Genomic DNA, 15,448 nt, shown 5'->3' with positions numbered 1-15,448 from the left:
ATCGGACAAAATCGGGTAAGCTAACAAAAAAAGCGAGTGTATATATTTAAATACTGGCGAAAAGAAAATTAACAGAAATTTTGATTTTTGCAACTTATTCATCAGAAAAATTTAGATGAATTAGCTCCTAATGAATGATCAATCATTGATTGAGATCAAAGAAAAATATTTTTTATAGCCAACATGGGTTAATTGAGAACCTTTTGGCATTGAAGTTATTAAGTAAATCTCTTAGACTGTGCAGTGAAATCTTGCACGGCCACGCAAACGTTCCTGTTGCTGTGCCCTAGGGTACGTGCGCCTAGGGATAGTAAATTTGACGTTGTCAAAGCCTAGCCAAGGATTCGTAACGGCATTTGTAGTGATATCTTTTTAATGTTGAAAACTTTCTACAAGAGATCAAAAAGTTTTCCAGTTTCCTCTTCTCCACAAAAAGAACAAAGTAGGGAGGGAGTCAAGCCTGGCCTAAACAAATAGAAATTTAATGGAGGAATACGACAGTGTAATCGAGTGAATAAAACTTCGAGGCATCGGTTATGACATGAGGAAGATTTCCAGGGTGTCATTAGATGATTTAAATCCAGAGAATTTTTTAAACATAATCGTCAAACCGTCCTATACCTCCCATACTAATTTTAGTTTATCCTGAGTTGAGAGGTGAACACGAGATCACCCAGACGTAGACCGATAGATAGATAGATAGATAGATAGATAGATAGATAGATAGATAGATAGATAGATAGATAGATAGATAGATAGATAGATAGATAGATAGACAGACAGACAGACAGACAGACAGACAGACAGACAGACAGACAGACAGATAGATAGATAGATAGATAGATAGATAGATAGATAGATAGATAGATAGATAGATAGATAGATAGATAGATAGATAGATAGATAGATAGATAGATAGATAGATAGATAGATAGATAGATAGATAGACAGACAGACAGACAGATAGATAGATAGATAGATAGATAGATAGATAGATAGATAGATAGATAGATAGATAGATAGATAGATAGATAGATAGATAGATAGATAGATAGATAGATAGATAGATAGATAGATAGATAGATAGATAGATAGATAGATAGATAGATAGATAGATAGATAGATAGATAGATAGATAGATAGATAGATAGATAGATAGATAGATAGATAGATAGATAGATAGATAGATAGATAGATAGATAGATAGATAGATAGATAGATAGATAGATAGATAGAGGGCGCCTCTGTCATGTAGCAAGAAATATGTCCGGGGCAGAAAAAGCGCTGCTTTAACAATAGATTATTTGACCACATAGTCTCTTTGAACGAACCACTATGTTCGAATCTTTGGGTGCATTGTAGGGACTGTTGCTCGCCTAGGTTTGCGAAAGCAAGTGAACTGGCAAAATTTGAAAAGGCATTTTTATGTATACAAAGGGTAATGCGTGTGTCGCGAGGGCGTCTACAGTGTTGCACTCTGACAAAGTGGATTACCTTAGTGCTTGTCACTAGGACCCCTTTCTTTTCGTGTTTTTGTCAACGAGCTAGCCCACTCGAATACGCGAAGCGTCATTTACCGCGCCAGGGCTTGTGCTTCTCACACAGAAGAATCAGTCCCCTAACTTCATTTTTAAGGACATTTTGACTATCTTCAACGAGATTACATCTCTGTGATTCTGTCTGTTTCTTCCGCTATGTGCGATATTGCCTGGTTTGTACGCGACTGTGTATATTTGCTCGCCCACCCTATATGAGCCCTGTATGAACCCTGTATGAGTAAAGACTTACAGTAAAAAATAAATAAATAAAATAAATAAATTACAAAGCACTATCAATTCGGCTGTAGGTCCTTCCTGTTTACACGAAAAGATGTCTAGGCCACAGGCAATCTCCCTTCGCGTGCTTCAAACGGGAATATATCCTAGCTTCGTAACATATATTCATTATTCTGACATTTCGGAACTTTGTCAGGACTGCCACAATCGCAGTGATTTTAACGACGTGCTATGAAGGTGCCCCTATTTACAAAAGAAAATACAAGAATTTTCCTAAAATGCCTTTCATTTATTGCTCACGAGTCCGGTCCTCATACAAAAACTGAAGGCTGTCCAAAAGGCCCATGATGCGGTGGTGAGGCTAGGCCTCCCCGTCCCTACGTGGGAGTGGCCCGTGATCCTACCCCTATAAAACGGGGGTGGAATTCTTGAGGACCCCAATAAAGTTTTTCATCCATCCATTCACCTATCCATGCATGCATCTAGTCATCTATAATAGTATATTGCTAACTCGCTCAGACAGACGCCCTTTTGAGGTGGCACTTAAATATGATCTTTAATATATAGACTGTTGGTATATGTGTTTTGTGACAACTGAGCTGTGGAGAAAGTTCTGCCAGCGTCCTCAAAAGCTCGGATAAGTATGAGCCAATGTTTCGAGAACCGTGGTTTGTGCCAGAAGAGTCAGGCAAGCCTCACTACCGCGTAAATCAGGTGTGAAGGAAAGCGAATGTAATGAAGGCTGAGAGCGGAGAGAAGGTGAGCGATGATGAGCACTGGGGAAGGGGGCTTCATTCTAAGGTGGTAGATAGTAAGGTTTAGTAATAGGAGCAGTGCTGAAGTTAGGAGCAGGCTCGGAGGTGGAAAATGAGTGTTATGCGAAAACTCTGCTCGGTGAAGGGGGCAGGAACAAGAACACGAAGAGCAGAGGAGATAAGAGGTGGAGCAGAAGTGCATGAAATGCAATAAAGTTTTTTTTTTGCGATGCGGTATTCAAATTGTGCTACCCAAGATTTGATAGAGAGTGGCGTATCCACTCCGCTATTCAGGAACAACAGCAGAACAAACGTTTAGGCTGACTGCATGATTGTGTCACCATAGGCGAGAGAACGAGGAAAAGTTGCAAAGAAAAACAAATAAATACAGAAAGAATAAGAAAGCGAAAAGGCCGGAAAAATTGAGAGAGAAAAAAGAAGCATAACAAAGTATAGTATAACGAGAAGGTGGGGCAGAGAAATGAGGGCGAGGAGGAAATGGTGGAGTAGATATGTAAAACCATAGTATAGCTATGTACTTCATTATACCAAAAAGCTCAGAAAAGAAAGTGAGCGTGAGAATAAGTTATGTGAAATAGAAGGGAGGGGGAGGGGAGAACAAAAAAGGCGACTATAGCTCCGCTATTCCAACAGTTCTCGCACTAGTATTACGTAGCTGTATCGCTTATCTTGGCTAGCTCTACGAGGTCGTAGTTTTCGTTACCGCCTTCTTCGCTACGTGAACTAACATCCTATTAGAATTTGTTACAAGTAAAGTACATCATTGTATACTTTAGGAATATGCGACTTTTTGCGAAAATTACTGGTGCGCATGTTGTCTTGCACTGGGAAAAGCGCGGCATGTGGCCGACATCTGTGTGACCGACACTTGCTCGGTTCAGTCGTTTATTTTGCCTGCGTTCACGAGCACGTCGAAATTAAGGAGTTCGGAATACAGTCGGATAATAGCAATGAGGCAATTGGTCAGCAAAATCACTCACGTGTCAACTCATCATCCTCCTTCAGGCTCAGTTAGTTCCGTGAGTCTCAGTCTGAATGAGTTTGGGCGAGTAATATTTCGGTGAGTTTGAGTCCGAGCGACACTGCAAGAGGAAAGTATCGGCGAGTGTGAGCCAGAGTGAGGCCTAATCGCAACACACACACACACACACACACACACACACACACATATATATATATATATATATATATATATATATATATATATATATATATATATATATATATATATATTTATATATATATATATATATATATATATATATATATATATATATATATATATTACTTGAGTGAGCCGAGTGCCCTGAAGCACCCCACTGTCATCTGATTCCGCACCCATCTCGGCCAGGTGCCAGGTACCCTATCCAACCTCAACGAGATCGCCCATGATGCAGCGCGCACACTTAACCACCGCACTGCCACAGGGCAACCCCATCTTGCTGGGTTAGATACCAATCGGGATGCACCAATGACGTACAATGAAATTACAAAGCACTTTTGCCTCGAACGCCGCATTTTTCCGCCCCGCATCCGAAACTTAACCAACCGCAGGCATTAACCCTACGCCTATTACAGACACACACGTACCCAAACCTTGCCACGCTTCACGTTTATTATCCCGATGCATACCCTAGCGACACATGCCCATCATGTGGACACACAGTGACACTCGCACACATGCTCTGGGAGTGTAGAACAACTCCTCCCGACTCTACCTCAAGCAAGTGGGAGAGGTTCCTCAGGAGCTCACTTCTCGCTGACCAGCAATGGGCCGTCCAGCAGGCTCCCGAAGCGGCCGCCAGGTACTCCCTGTCGGTCCTTACGTGGGAGACGCCCGCTACGCGCTAAGCGCGTTGTGCAGGACTGAAATAAAGTTTTTTCATTCATTCCATTCTCAATTGAGTTGGCAGCACATCGTAACATCGCCACTGGTATGGCGTAAGTGGAAGCCCCGTCACATAGCGCTGTGTGAAGTTCGACGAATAAAGCTGGCCTTGTCGACGTTACATAAGATTCAAGGGGCGCACACAACGCCGCGACTATTCCTTACCCATCCCACTTTGTTGTCGGGCCGCTCAGGATGGCTCTGGCTGCTGAGGTAAAGAATGCATTTTAGTTTTCCTAAGCGTACACTCGCTCAACAGGCTCGACATACCGAAGAAACCTCATAATTTAATCCTTTACCGCGTGATTTGAAAACTGCTTTTTTCACGACCCTAAAGCTTGAGTTTACGTGGTCTTAGCTCTAGCCCCATAGTGGAGCACTGGCTTCTTATGGTTGTGGTTTGCCGTTTAGAGAGAGAGAGAGAGAAACAAATGAAATTTATTAATGGGATATCGTTAAAGAGTCTGTTTCACGGAAATTCCGGTGTCGTTGGTTGTGAGCGCAAAATCATCACTTTGTGCGTAACCGACCCATCCAGAAAGATGCAAATAAACTGAGAACAAGGGAAAAAACATTGGGCCTGAGTGGAGGTTGAACCCGGGTCGAATGCGTGGCAAGAAGGTGTTTTACGACACAGCAATGCGTCTGCTTGTGAATACACTGAAAATAACTTCCTCCGCTTTTAAATGCAGTTGAAGTAACTTTCAAGCTTTACCCCCAAACACACGCGTTTTCTATGTATTATTCACAACACAACATGTAATATCGCGCCCCGTTACGGAGGTCAAGTGGCTTAGGTGCTCGGCTGCTGACCCGTAGATCACGGAACCAAATGCCGGCTGCGGCGGCTGCATTTCCGATGGAGGCGGAAATGTTGTAGGGCCGTGTACTCAGTTTGGGTGCACGTTAAAGAACCCCCCGGTAGTTGAAATTTCCGGAGCCCTCCACTACGGCATCTTTCATAATCATATGGGGATTTTGGGACGTTAAACCCCACAAATCAATCAATCAATCAATCAACATGTAATATCGCAGTAATAATGCGTGGTGCAAGCGTACGTTGGCATCTTGCGTCATAACATGTTGTCATAATGGTTTTATGGTTTAAAGCCGCTCACCCACTACACAGGGCACACACATTACTGCGCCTATACCCTCAAGGCCACCTAGTGAATGCATAGCAAGTTCGAATACATTTTCTTCACTAAGCGTTTGAAGTACGCATTAGAGACAAGATATCGCTATCGCGTTGAACTCTCAAAGCCGAAGCTTAAGATTCGCCCAATTGTTTTACCAGGCTCTTCGTACTTCAGGCCTAAGGTGGGTGACCCCCTCAATAATTGACGCAAATTTGGATGCCGTAATAAAAGCTAGTAATTATACAAGTACTTAGGCCATGGACAACTCAATTGCAGGGTCACCAGACTCAAAGCTACCAATGACGGTAAAAAGGTCACGCACAAGAATTTTTCTCCCTGGGGTGTAAGAGCCGTGGCAATAACATATCAGCGAAGTGGATGCCCAAGCACCGGCAGCTATTGTTTCTGGCTGGGACTGACCGCGATTCCACTGGTGATAAATTCACGAGTATGGTTGCGCGTGCGCAGCACCTTCTTAGGAGTAATGACTGGAAATTTTTTCTTCATAAAAGACGGTTGCACTAAATATCACTCATTTGATGGTGAGCCTTGAAGTACAAAGGGAAAGCGAAAATCAATAAATACAGCTCACCTACAGTGAATGTATCCGCGGTAACAGACTAGTGCAGACAACACAGTCACACAATGTTTTAAAGCGCGTGTAATTAGACGAATAAGCAGGTTCCACCAAGTGATCATGAGAGAGAACACGCCGCTTTCTGCAAGCACACAAGCTCACACACATGCACGGCAAACACAAAAGAAAAGGACAATGCGCGTGTGAGCCATAAAACAGCGTTATAAAAAAGCACACCGTTTCACGAAAAACAGGCTCTGATGAAACGCGAAATGAAATAATGCTTTGATATTAACGCTGGGCGCTTCCTACTGCACCTGTATTGCATGAAATTGCAGTATCATTACCTGGTACGGAGTATCACAAAATGAGGCTTCACATCCAAATAAAAAGACGTGAGCTAGAGCGCACTGTTTTTTTTCAAACTGAGAAAACCAGCCGGACGTGAATAACTGCTCAGGGCAGTCAGTATGATAAGCGCAGTTTAGAGGCATTCATGTGTGTAGGCAGGAAGAATGTCATCTTTAGTTTTGTTTGATTTGGTGCAGCTTTAATTTCAGCATCACCCATATGAAGAAGAGCGAGTGACCTAAATTATTTTAAAATCAAACTGTCTTGTCTAGCGGATATTCAGAAAATATTGTACTTCAAATTTTTACGTCTCTTTTGCAGAGTTTTTCCAAAGAACATGAGTTAAGGCTGATTGCTAGAGCTATAGACGCTTCGCTGTGTCAAGGTATTTTGGACTAAGCCCTTAGCAGTCCTAATAGATTTTTTTTTTCCTCAGTAGAGCTCTATGGCACGTGTCATCACTTCACAGCAGCTCTAACACTCCTAAACAATTAATAAAAATCTGGAGTTTCACCTCTATATTGCGTTCACATCAGTATGATGATGATGTGTGGCGCTTTATGGCGCATAGGCCAATTGATGGCCAGAGAGCGCCATTTCGATAGACTAGACATATGAACAATGATATTGTAAATGATGAGTGGCTGTAAAGAGGCCTTAAAATTCCTCGCGCTAATGCGGGTAAAAACTTAAGTATTAAAAACATGACAGTGGCATGAAATATGTGCAGTGAGAGTGATTGTCAAAAGGTCATGATAATAAGACTATAACGGAGATGTAGTCACCACAGGTCCTGCTACAGATCACCTTGAAATATGCTATGAAAACTGCGTACATCATTTAAAACGTAAACAATGAATTAATTTTAAAAATCGAATACCTACCGATAAGCATCCCAGGGTGTAGTGGGAGCTGCTGTCGGTAGGGCAGTAAAAAGTGCTTTTTTCTTAGAGCGTCCAACTCATTACACTGGACGAGGATGCGGAGAACCATAAGTAGTTCTCCACATCTCGCACACAATAGTGTATCACTGGCAGACAGAATATATGAATGTGCAGAGAATGTATGCCCTGTTCTTATTGTGAGTGTCACTTCTGTATGTCGCGATTTTGATAGGGGCGGCCAATAACCAAGTTGTGGCTTAATAACATGTAGTTTATTACTTGTGTGTCAATCTAACAAGTTTTGTCAATAACCTCTGAATTTTCGTTTCAGGAAAGGTTTCATGTAAAGTGCAGGGATTCGTATTGATGCATTAGCGGCATCGTTGCTGGCGGATGCAGCCAGCTGATCTGCCAAAACGTTTCCCTGTATATCATGGTGCCCCGGCACCCAGCAGACTACAACATGCTGTTTGGATGAGTAGACTGTGCATAAGAGTGAATGAAGGGACGCAAGAACTGGGTTTTTGCGTTTTTAAGTGTTTTCAAGGCTTTCACCACATTCAGAGAATCCGCGTAAATTACCGCTTTTTGTAGTTTTATATGTACAATATGTTTACCAGCTGCAAGTATTGGGTAGGCTTCTCCTCTGAAAATGCTTGCATCAGGATGCAAGATGCCAGTATCTGAGAAGGATGGGCCAATGGCTGCGTATGAAACAGAAGTGTTGGACTTTGAGGCATCTGTAAAGAACTCAGGGCATGTGTACTTTTGTTGTAGTACTAGGAAGTTTGTGCGGATATGTACAATGGGTGCGTGCTTTGTAATCTCTAAAAAGGACACATCACAATCTATCAATTGCCACCGCCATTGTGGTAGAGATGCTGCGGGAGCCATCAAACGATATTCGAGTGACACACCGGTTTCCTCAGAAAGACCCTTCACACGAAATGAATAGGGCTGTCTCAAAGATGGCCGGTTTTCAAACAAAACAGAAGTAGACATGTCATCAATTGTTAAGTGTAAAGGGTGGTCCTTGTCTGCCTTTGCTTTGAGATAATATAGAAAAGACATATGACATTTCTGTAGGTGGAGTGACCACTCGTTTGATTCCACGTACAGGCTTTCAACGGGGCTGGTGCGAAAGGCACCTGTAGAGAGGCGGATACCTAGGTGGTGAGTAGGGTCAAGCATTTTTAGGGCGGTAGGTGTCGCAGACTGATAGGGTATTGCTCCATAATCCAAGCGAGTGCGTACGAGGCTCCTGTACAAATTTATGAGACATTTCTTGTCACTTCCCCACGTAGTGCGTGACAGCACTTTTAGAACATACATGGTTCTGATGCACTGGTTTTAGATACTTAATGTGTGGTACGATGGTTAGCTTGGTGTCCAGAATTAAGCCTAAGAATTTGTATTCGGAATTAACAGACAGGCGTTGACCATGCAATTCAATGTCAGGGTCGGGTTGAGTGCCTCTCTTTCTAGAGAACAAGACACACGTGCTTTTTTGAGGGGTTTAATCGGAATCCGTTTTCCTCCGCCCATTGGGAGACCTTGTTCAAGTGAAGCTAAACCTGCCGTCACAAACTGCTAGGTTACAAGACTTAAATTCAAGCTGGGCGTCATCGACATATGTACAGTAAAACATATTTTGTGGGATGGAATGACGCAAAGAATTCATTTTGACAATAAAAAGAGTACAGCTAAGTACACCACCTTGCGGCACTCCTGTTTCTTGGACAAATGTTCGGGAAAGAACGCTGCCGACTCTGACACGGAATATATGATTGTACAGGTAGCTTTCGATAATAGTAAACATCCTGCCACACACACCAAAATTGGACAAGTCTTTTAATATTCTGAATCTCCATGTCGTATCGTAGGCTTTTTCAATGTCGATGAACACAGAAAGAAAGTATTGTTTGTGAACGAAGGCATCTCGAATCTGTGCCTCGATACGTTTGAGGTGGTCGGTGGTGGATCTACTCTCTCGAAACTCTCATTGGAATGGGTCGAGCAGATTGTTCGTTTCAAGGTAATGCACAAGTCTGCGATTTATCTTTTTTTCAAAAAGTTTACACATGCAACTTGTAGGTGCGATTTGCCTGTAACTACTAACGGAAGATGAATGTTTGCTTTGCTTTAAAATCGGAACAATAATGGCTTCTTTCCAGGCAGAGGGGACTTCATCGGAAAACCAGATAGAGTGATACAGGGAAAGCAGGGTTTTTTTGTGTTTCAGAAGGCAGTTGTTTTATTATTTCGTATACTATACGGTCCGAACCTGGAGCTGATTTATTGCAAACATGTAGTGACGCTTGTAACTCGACCAAACTGAAAGGGCTGTTGTACGACTCATGTTTAGAGACTTTTCGCTGTAGTTTCTCTTTTTCCATTTTTCTTTTGTGTCGCTGAAAAGCTGCAGTGTAATGTGACGAACTGGACACCTCTTCGAAGTGAGCACCAAGAAAGTTCGCCTGGTCTTTCAAGATGTCCTCTTGTGTGTCTACGAGAGGTAGTGAAGATGCGTGTCGTCCTTCTACCTTGCGAACCATGTTCCAGACTATAGTTTCTTGTGTATATGAAGTGATGCCTGATAGAAACTTATGCCAGCTTTCTCTCCTAGCTTGCCGGCGCGTTCTCCTGCCTTGGGACTTGATTTTCTTAAAACTTTCAAGATTCTCTGCTGTCGGCGAGTCCCGTAGCAATCTCCACGCTTCGTTTTGTTGTTTGCGTGCACTGCGACACTCAGTGTTCCACCATAGGACACGTCGCCTGCGAGGCAGTCCTGAAGTTTGTGGAAAGCATTTCATCGCAGCGTCGGTCAGAAAAGCAGCAAAGTGTTGTACAGCTGCATCTATGTTTAAACCAGATAGGTCAGTAACCCAAGTGAGTAATCTGCGAGAACTGTTCCCAATCAGCTTTGTGAGTGATCCATTTGGGGACCTGTGGGTGATATTCATTTGATATGGGTGTGCTTAGCGTTACGGAAAAGTGGTCACTTCCATAAGAATGATTGATGACATTTCATATCAGTAAAGGAAGGAGGGATGGTAAGACAATACTGAGTTGTATTGACGAGTAGGTATTGCTGGCGAGGCAGTATTATGTGGGCTCTTTCCGGTTTAAAAGGCACGCTACAGAAGAAAAACGGAACTGTTCAATCAGGCGACCTCGAGCATCGCCACGAGAGTCACCCCATAGATTACTATGTGCATTGAAATCTCGAAGGAGGATATAAGGTTCTGGAAGTTTATTTATTAGGGACTGGAATTCACGTTCTTCAAGATAGTATGGTGAAGGTATGTAGACAGAGCAGATGGTGACGAGTTTCTTCAGGAGAACTACACGAATAGCCACTGCTTCAAGAGATGTTTCGAGTGGTAGATGAGTACATGCGATCCCTTGATTGACTATAATGGCCACACCACCAGATGACGTGACGGATTCATTCCTGTCCTTTCGAAAAATGATATACTGGTGTAGAAAATTAGTGATCGTGGGTTTTAGGTGTGTTTTTTGTAGACACAGCACATTTGGTGACTGTTTATGTAAAAGTTCTTGAACATCGTCAAGGTTTCTCAGGAGTCCTCTGACATTCCACTGTAAAATTTGTGTCTCCATTTTTAATGTAGTTAAGTGCTGTGTGTAAAGAAACGTTGCCTTAAGTTACAGGGCCTGTTGTGGGCCCTGTAATACGGGGTTTCTCTTTCTTGCTTTGCTCCAAAGAGCTGCGCCTTTCTTTACGCGTCTGCGGCGACGGAAGAGTATGGCTTGTGTCCATCACCTCTTCTGAGGTGACGGATGGTGCCTGCTTGGCAGGCACGTTTATGGCAGTTTCAGACCTGACTGAACTTGCAGTAGTCCGTGGTCCAGCAGACTCTGAAGTCTGCTGGCCCTTTTGAACAGGGGGTGGAGCAGTACAGGATGCTCCAGCTGGAGGCGCTTCTGGCACAACCACAGTCACATTTGGTGTGAATCTCATGGGTGCCGAAAGACGTGGCGCGGCGCCTCGACGCGCCACGTCAGCGAAGGAAGGTTCAGAATGATTGTGTATAGAAAAACGTTCACGTGCCTCTTCAAATGACAGGTTGAACTTGACCTTATGTTCTAATATTTGTTTATCTTTTTTCCATGCGAGGCATGATCGGGAGTAGGCAGCATGATCTCCTTCACAGTTAGCGCAACAGGCTTTTGAAGTGCAGTTTTCGGATACATGTTCACAAGATGCACACTTCGCGCACCTTGCGCACCCTCTGCACGTTTGGGATCCGTGTCCGAAGCGCTAACACAAATATCGGCGAGAATTCGATATACAAGATTTGACACAAAGCTTGCAGTAACCAGTTTCAATGGAGTCGGGAAGGTTGCTTGTACCGAAGGTAACTATAATGTGCTTTGTTGGGGTCTGTTTATCATCTCGCCTGACTGTTATTCTTTGTACTTTCACGACATTTTCTTCTTGCCCGCCTTCGAGCAATTCGCTTTCAGACAGCTTGAGGAGGTCATCACCAGATATGACACGACGCACTGTGTTCATTGAGTTATGTGGGCCCACTGATACTGGGACGTTATCAAATGATAAGAGTTTTTTGAGCTTGTCGTACTGAGCCTTGTCGCGAACTTCTAGAAGGAGATCGCCATTCCCCATCTTAGTGACTTTATAGCCAGGGACAATTGCATCTGTGAGCGTTTTCGAGACAATAACTGGTGAAATAAATTGAACTGTTTTATTTTCATTTTGACTGTGGATTACATGGTACTTGGGAAAGGTCTGTTTTGGCTGTGCAGTAAAGAAGCTGTCATCCGTGCACCAGCTTTTCAGGCGGCGATCAGGGAGTGCGGGAAAAGTGTTTTCCATATGAAGCATTTTAAATTCGGCGGCGATGGTGGCCACCCATCACCAAGCCCGACAAGGGGACGCTACAAGGTTGAATAGTGAACACTTGGAGACGCCAGCCATGCATCGCCGCTATAACCGAATATAACTACCCAAGGTTGGGTAACTACACAGGGTTAATCCTCGCCGCCAGAAAATTTGGAAGTAAACGGAAAAGAGAAGACGACAGGACCGATAAAAAGTGAGAGATAAAGACGAAGATGTAGGTAGAGAGAGATAGGAAAAGGCGACTGCCGATATCCCCTGGGGTGGGTCAGCCCAGCGGTGCCGTCTACGTGAAGCCGGGACCAAAGGGGTGTGTTGCCTCCGCCGGGGGGCCTTAAAGGTCCAATCACCCGGCGTCGGCTCAACCCCCAGGATCCCCTTTTCCCCGGACACGGCAAAGCCACGCACGGCTAGGCGTGGGAGGGAGCCGAAACTCCCCCGTTAGCTCGGGTCCGTGGTGTCGATACACACCAAACGCCTACTTGCGTAGGCACCCCTGCGGGGGCGTTCACATGAGGAGTAGCGCCACATTTCTGCAGTCGACTGAATGGGTTTGAAGAAAAACAATAGACAGGCAGATATATCATGGTCATGCCGAAATAGTTTGACAGAAATCATCACTGACCGCAGTACTAGATGTGACATGCGTCTCAAGACCCAGTACCCACTTTCAAATTTATTACGTCTTCAGTGGAGTTGTACGCAGCTGCTTCGTAAATTTTTTTAATCGCTTCTCTGGGCACGCCGCAAGCAATGTAGAGTACTGGTACAGGGTTCAAACACACGAGCCTTCTGGAATATTTGCGCAGTCCACGGAGAAACCCGCACCAGAGTGTTGCCGAGATGAATGCAGCTTCTGAGAATCAAACAGCACCGAGAGGAAGATCGTCACACTCCACTGCACAATAGAGCAACTGGTATTCAAGCTTCCATGTCTCTCCTGACCAGTTTTTGGAGTTATTCGAACACGGATTGCAATGACAAGAAAATTGGCAAAACTGCCCTAGAAAAATAATTTAGCACCCTAACTTTCAAAACAATGTTTTTGCAGAGAACCGATGCTAAGTAGTGTTCCGTCTAATCGCGTCTGTTCCGACGGGCACCGCCACTGAAGATGAGCGCGCCGAGCAGACCGGCGCCCAATGCCACGGCACCAACTATGGCTGCAGGCTGTATGTAGTTGGTCACAACAGTACGGGCGTCGACTTCATCAGAGGGCATTTCAATGTCGAGTTCATGCAGGAGGTCTCGGGCCCATTTCTGGCAGTTGTTCTCGGTGTAATGGTACTGACCGGAGTGGCACATCTTCCTCAGTACCTGGTCAATGCGTTCTTTTGGAATGTTCCGCTTCGCGAGATATCTCTGCAAAAACAAACAAGCCAGTAAGGGTGTGCTGGGCTCGAGCCCTCTTAATATAGATGACAAAGTAACTGGAGTACAAGGAAATGCAAATGTGGTGCAACAGAACGGCAGAAAATAGTACGTGTTAGGTTTAGCTATAGGATTCAACAGCTGGCGCTACTGCACAGTTAATTCACACAATTGTTTTAACATAAAAAAGTATTCACAAAAGAGATAAAACACCATCGTTACAGTACACACCCAATTCAACACTTTGATACCTCCACTTTGATACTACGGGCACGAATTCACAACTCTATGGTCTGCATTGTAGCTTTTAAATTTACCACGCAAGTAGCACAATAGATGAGGCTGAGTCCAAAGTTTTGCGTAAGGATGCGCATGTTTTACAGTGCGTTAGGAATTAATTGCAATTTCAGACTGTATGCATAAAAAGGCATGCAGATGATTAAACAGTTGCAGCTTACAGTGAGAGGATACATTAATTAAAATATATTTGTGGGACTCCAAAAACTACACTGCGCAGTGCATAATAGCAACGACAAAACATAAACTGTTGTGCGTTTTATTACCCTCTTTTCTATAGCCTCTTCAATGACAAGCGCGTACAAAACTGTCGTGTTATGTACACAAAGTTGCCTAATAAGCGATATTATGCATGTGTCATCATTCAGGTCTGTCCGAACGATGGAGGTAGTTCGATGGCTTTGCAGCAAAAGAAAAATTTAATGGCGCAGATTGACTAGCGTTTTATTACCATTTGGAATGAACATACAAGAGCGACGCCCATTGATAACAACGTCAGCGTTGTGGGGAAAATGCCATGCATCTCTACAAATTTGTCAGAACACGCTTGCTCCGAAGCACACAATCTTCACAGTCTATGCAAAAAAGAATGGATACAGCAGACACACATGGAATATATACTCGGCGACAACTTTATTCGGCAGCAGGGTAGAAGCTAAGCAACAAGAGGGCATGCCTGGTAGCGCGCAATTTTTTTCATTCACCTTGCTGTAATAAGTGCTGCCTTATCTATAGTATAACTCAAAATCCAGCTGCACGAAGTCGTAGGTAAAATACAATATTGTCCAGTTTGTAAAAATACCCTCTTCTTCTTCTCTGTTCTTTAACAACAACACCTTTTCAGCTAGCTGGTTTCACAAAGTAAACCAAAATTACGTGGTGAGTAAGTGTGCAGCCGCATACGCGCTTTTAGATCTCCAAGCAAAATGCACTCGAAATGGGACCCTAAGATGTACACTGAACAATCTTGAGACATTTTCCTGTGCACATTTTTTTTCAGTATGCAATTTCCGAAAGGTGTTATTGATGCCAGTAAGTCAATCTGATATCAGCCATAAACAACCGTAATACTTGCGGAGCGATGCGTATATGCGGAAGCCTTCGCTTCAATGTCAATATAGTTGGCACCGAGTATATACGGCTATATGGCTCCTGAGCCTTTATAGTGTTTGGCGTAGAGGAATGTCATTATGTTGTGGTGATGTGAATGGCTGCCGTGTTAAAGCAAAAAGTAAAGAAATGAGTTCGAAATGGCTGCCTCTAATGGATAATTGTGTTACATATACACTCTTTGAGGCCGTCGAGTACAAGAAGCTAAGCTGTCCGAGATTCAATTTGGAATGTAGATTTTGAATAAGTGCGCGGAAAATTCGTCAGGGCTCAAGGATTCCTTGCTACAGGTTCTAAGTTTGCACCCTGCTATTTGAACGTTTTCAACATTTTAACTTACGTTCCAGTTTAGCTGACGCAGATTTACTGAGCTGACGTCATAAAGCACTTGTGTG

The 15,448-nt window shown here is 43.6% G+C and overlaps 1 protein-coding gene across 4 annotated transcripts in view; it reads right to left on the bottom strand.

The window, feature by feature from the left end:
- Positions 1–15,448, bottom strand: part of LOC119169493 (uncharacterized) — an 87,312-nt gene that overhangs the window by 13,339 nt on the left and 58,525 nt on the right. For 2 of the 4 annotated variants that reach the window (XM_075884003.1, XM_075884002.1), the window contains exon 3: positions 12,099–13,637. In XM_075884003.1, coding sequence (XP_075740118.1) covers positions 13,353–13,637 — 285 coding nt within the window. In that variant the 3' untranslated portion in view covers positions 12,099–13,352. Of the gene's footprint in view, positions 1–3,531; positions 3,634–4,269; positions 4,418–12,098; positions 13,638–15,448 lie in introns of those variants that run through there. The other 2 variants (XM_075884000.1, XM_075884001.1) reach the window with 2 other exon arrangements.

This window comes from Rhipicephalus microplus, unplaced genomic scaffold, assembly GCF_043290135.1.
Source record: "Rhipicephalus microplus isolate Deutch F79 unplaced genomic scaffold, USDA_Rmic scaffold_23, whole genome shotgun sequence".
Taxonomy (NCBI): domain Eukaryota; kingdom Metazoa; phylum Arthropoda; class Arachnida; order Ixodida; family Ixodidae; genus Rhipicephalus; species Rhipicephalus microplus.
Note: the sequence above shows the minus strand (reverse complement) of the source record. Positions and strands in the feature narration are given on the sequence as shown.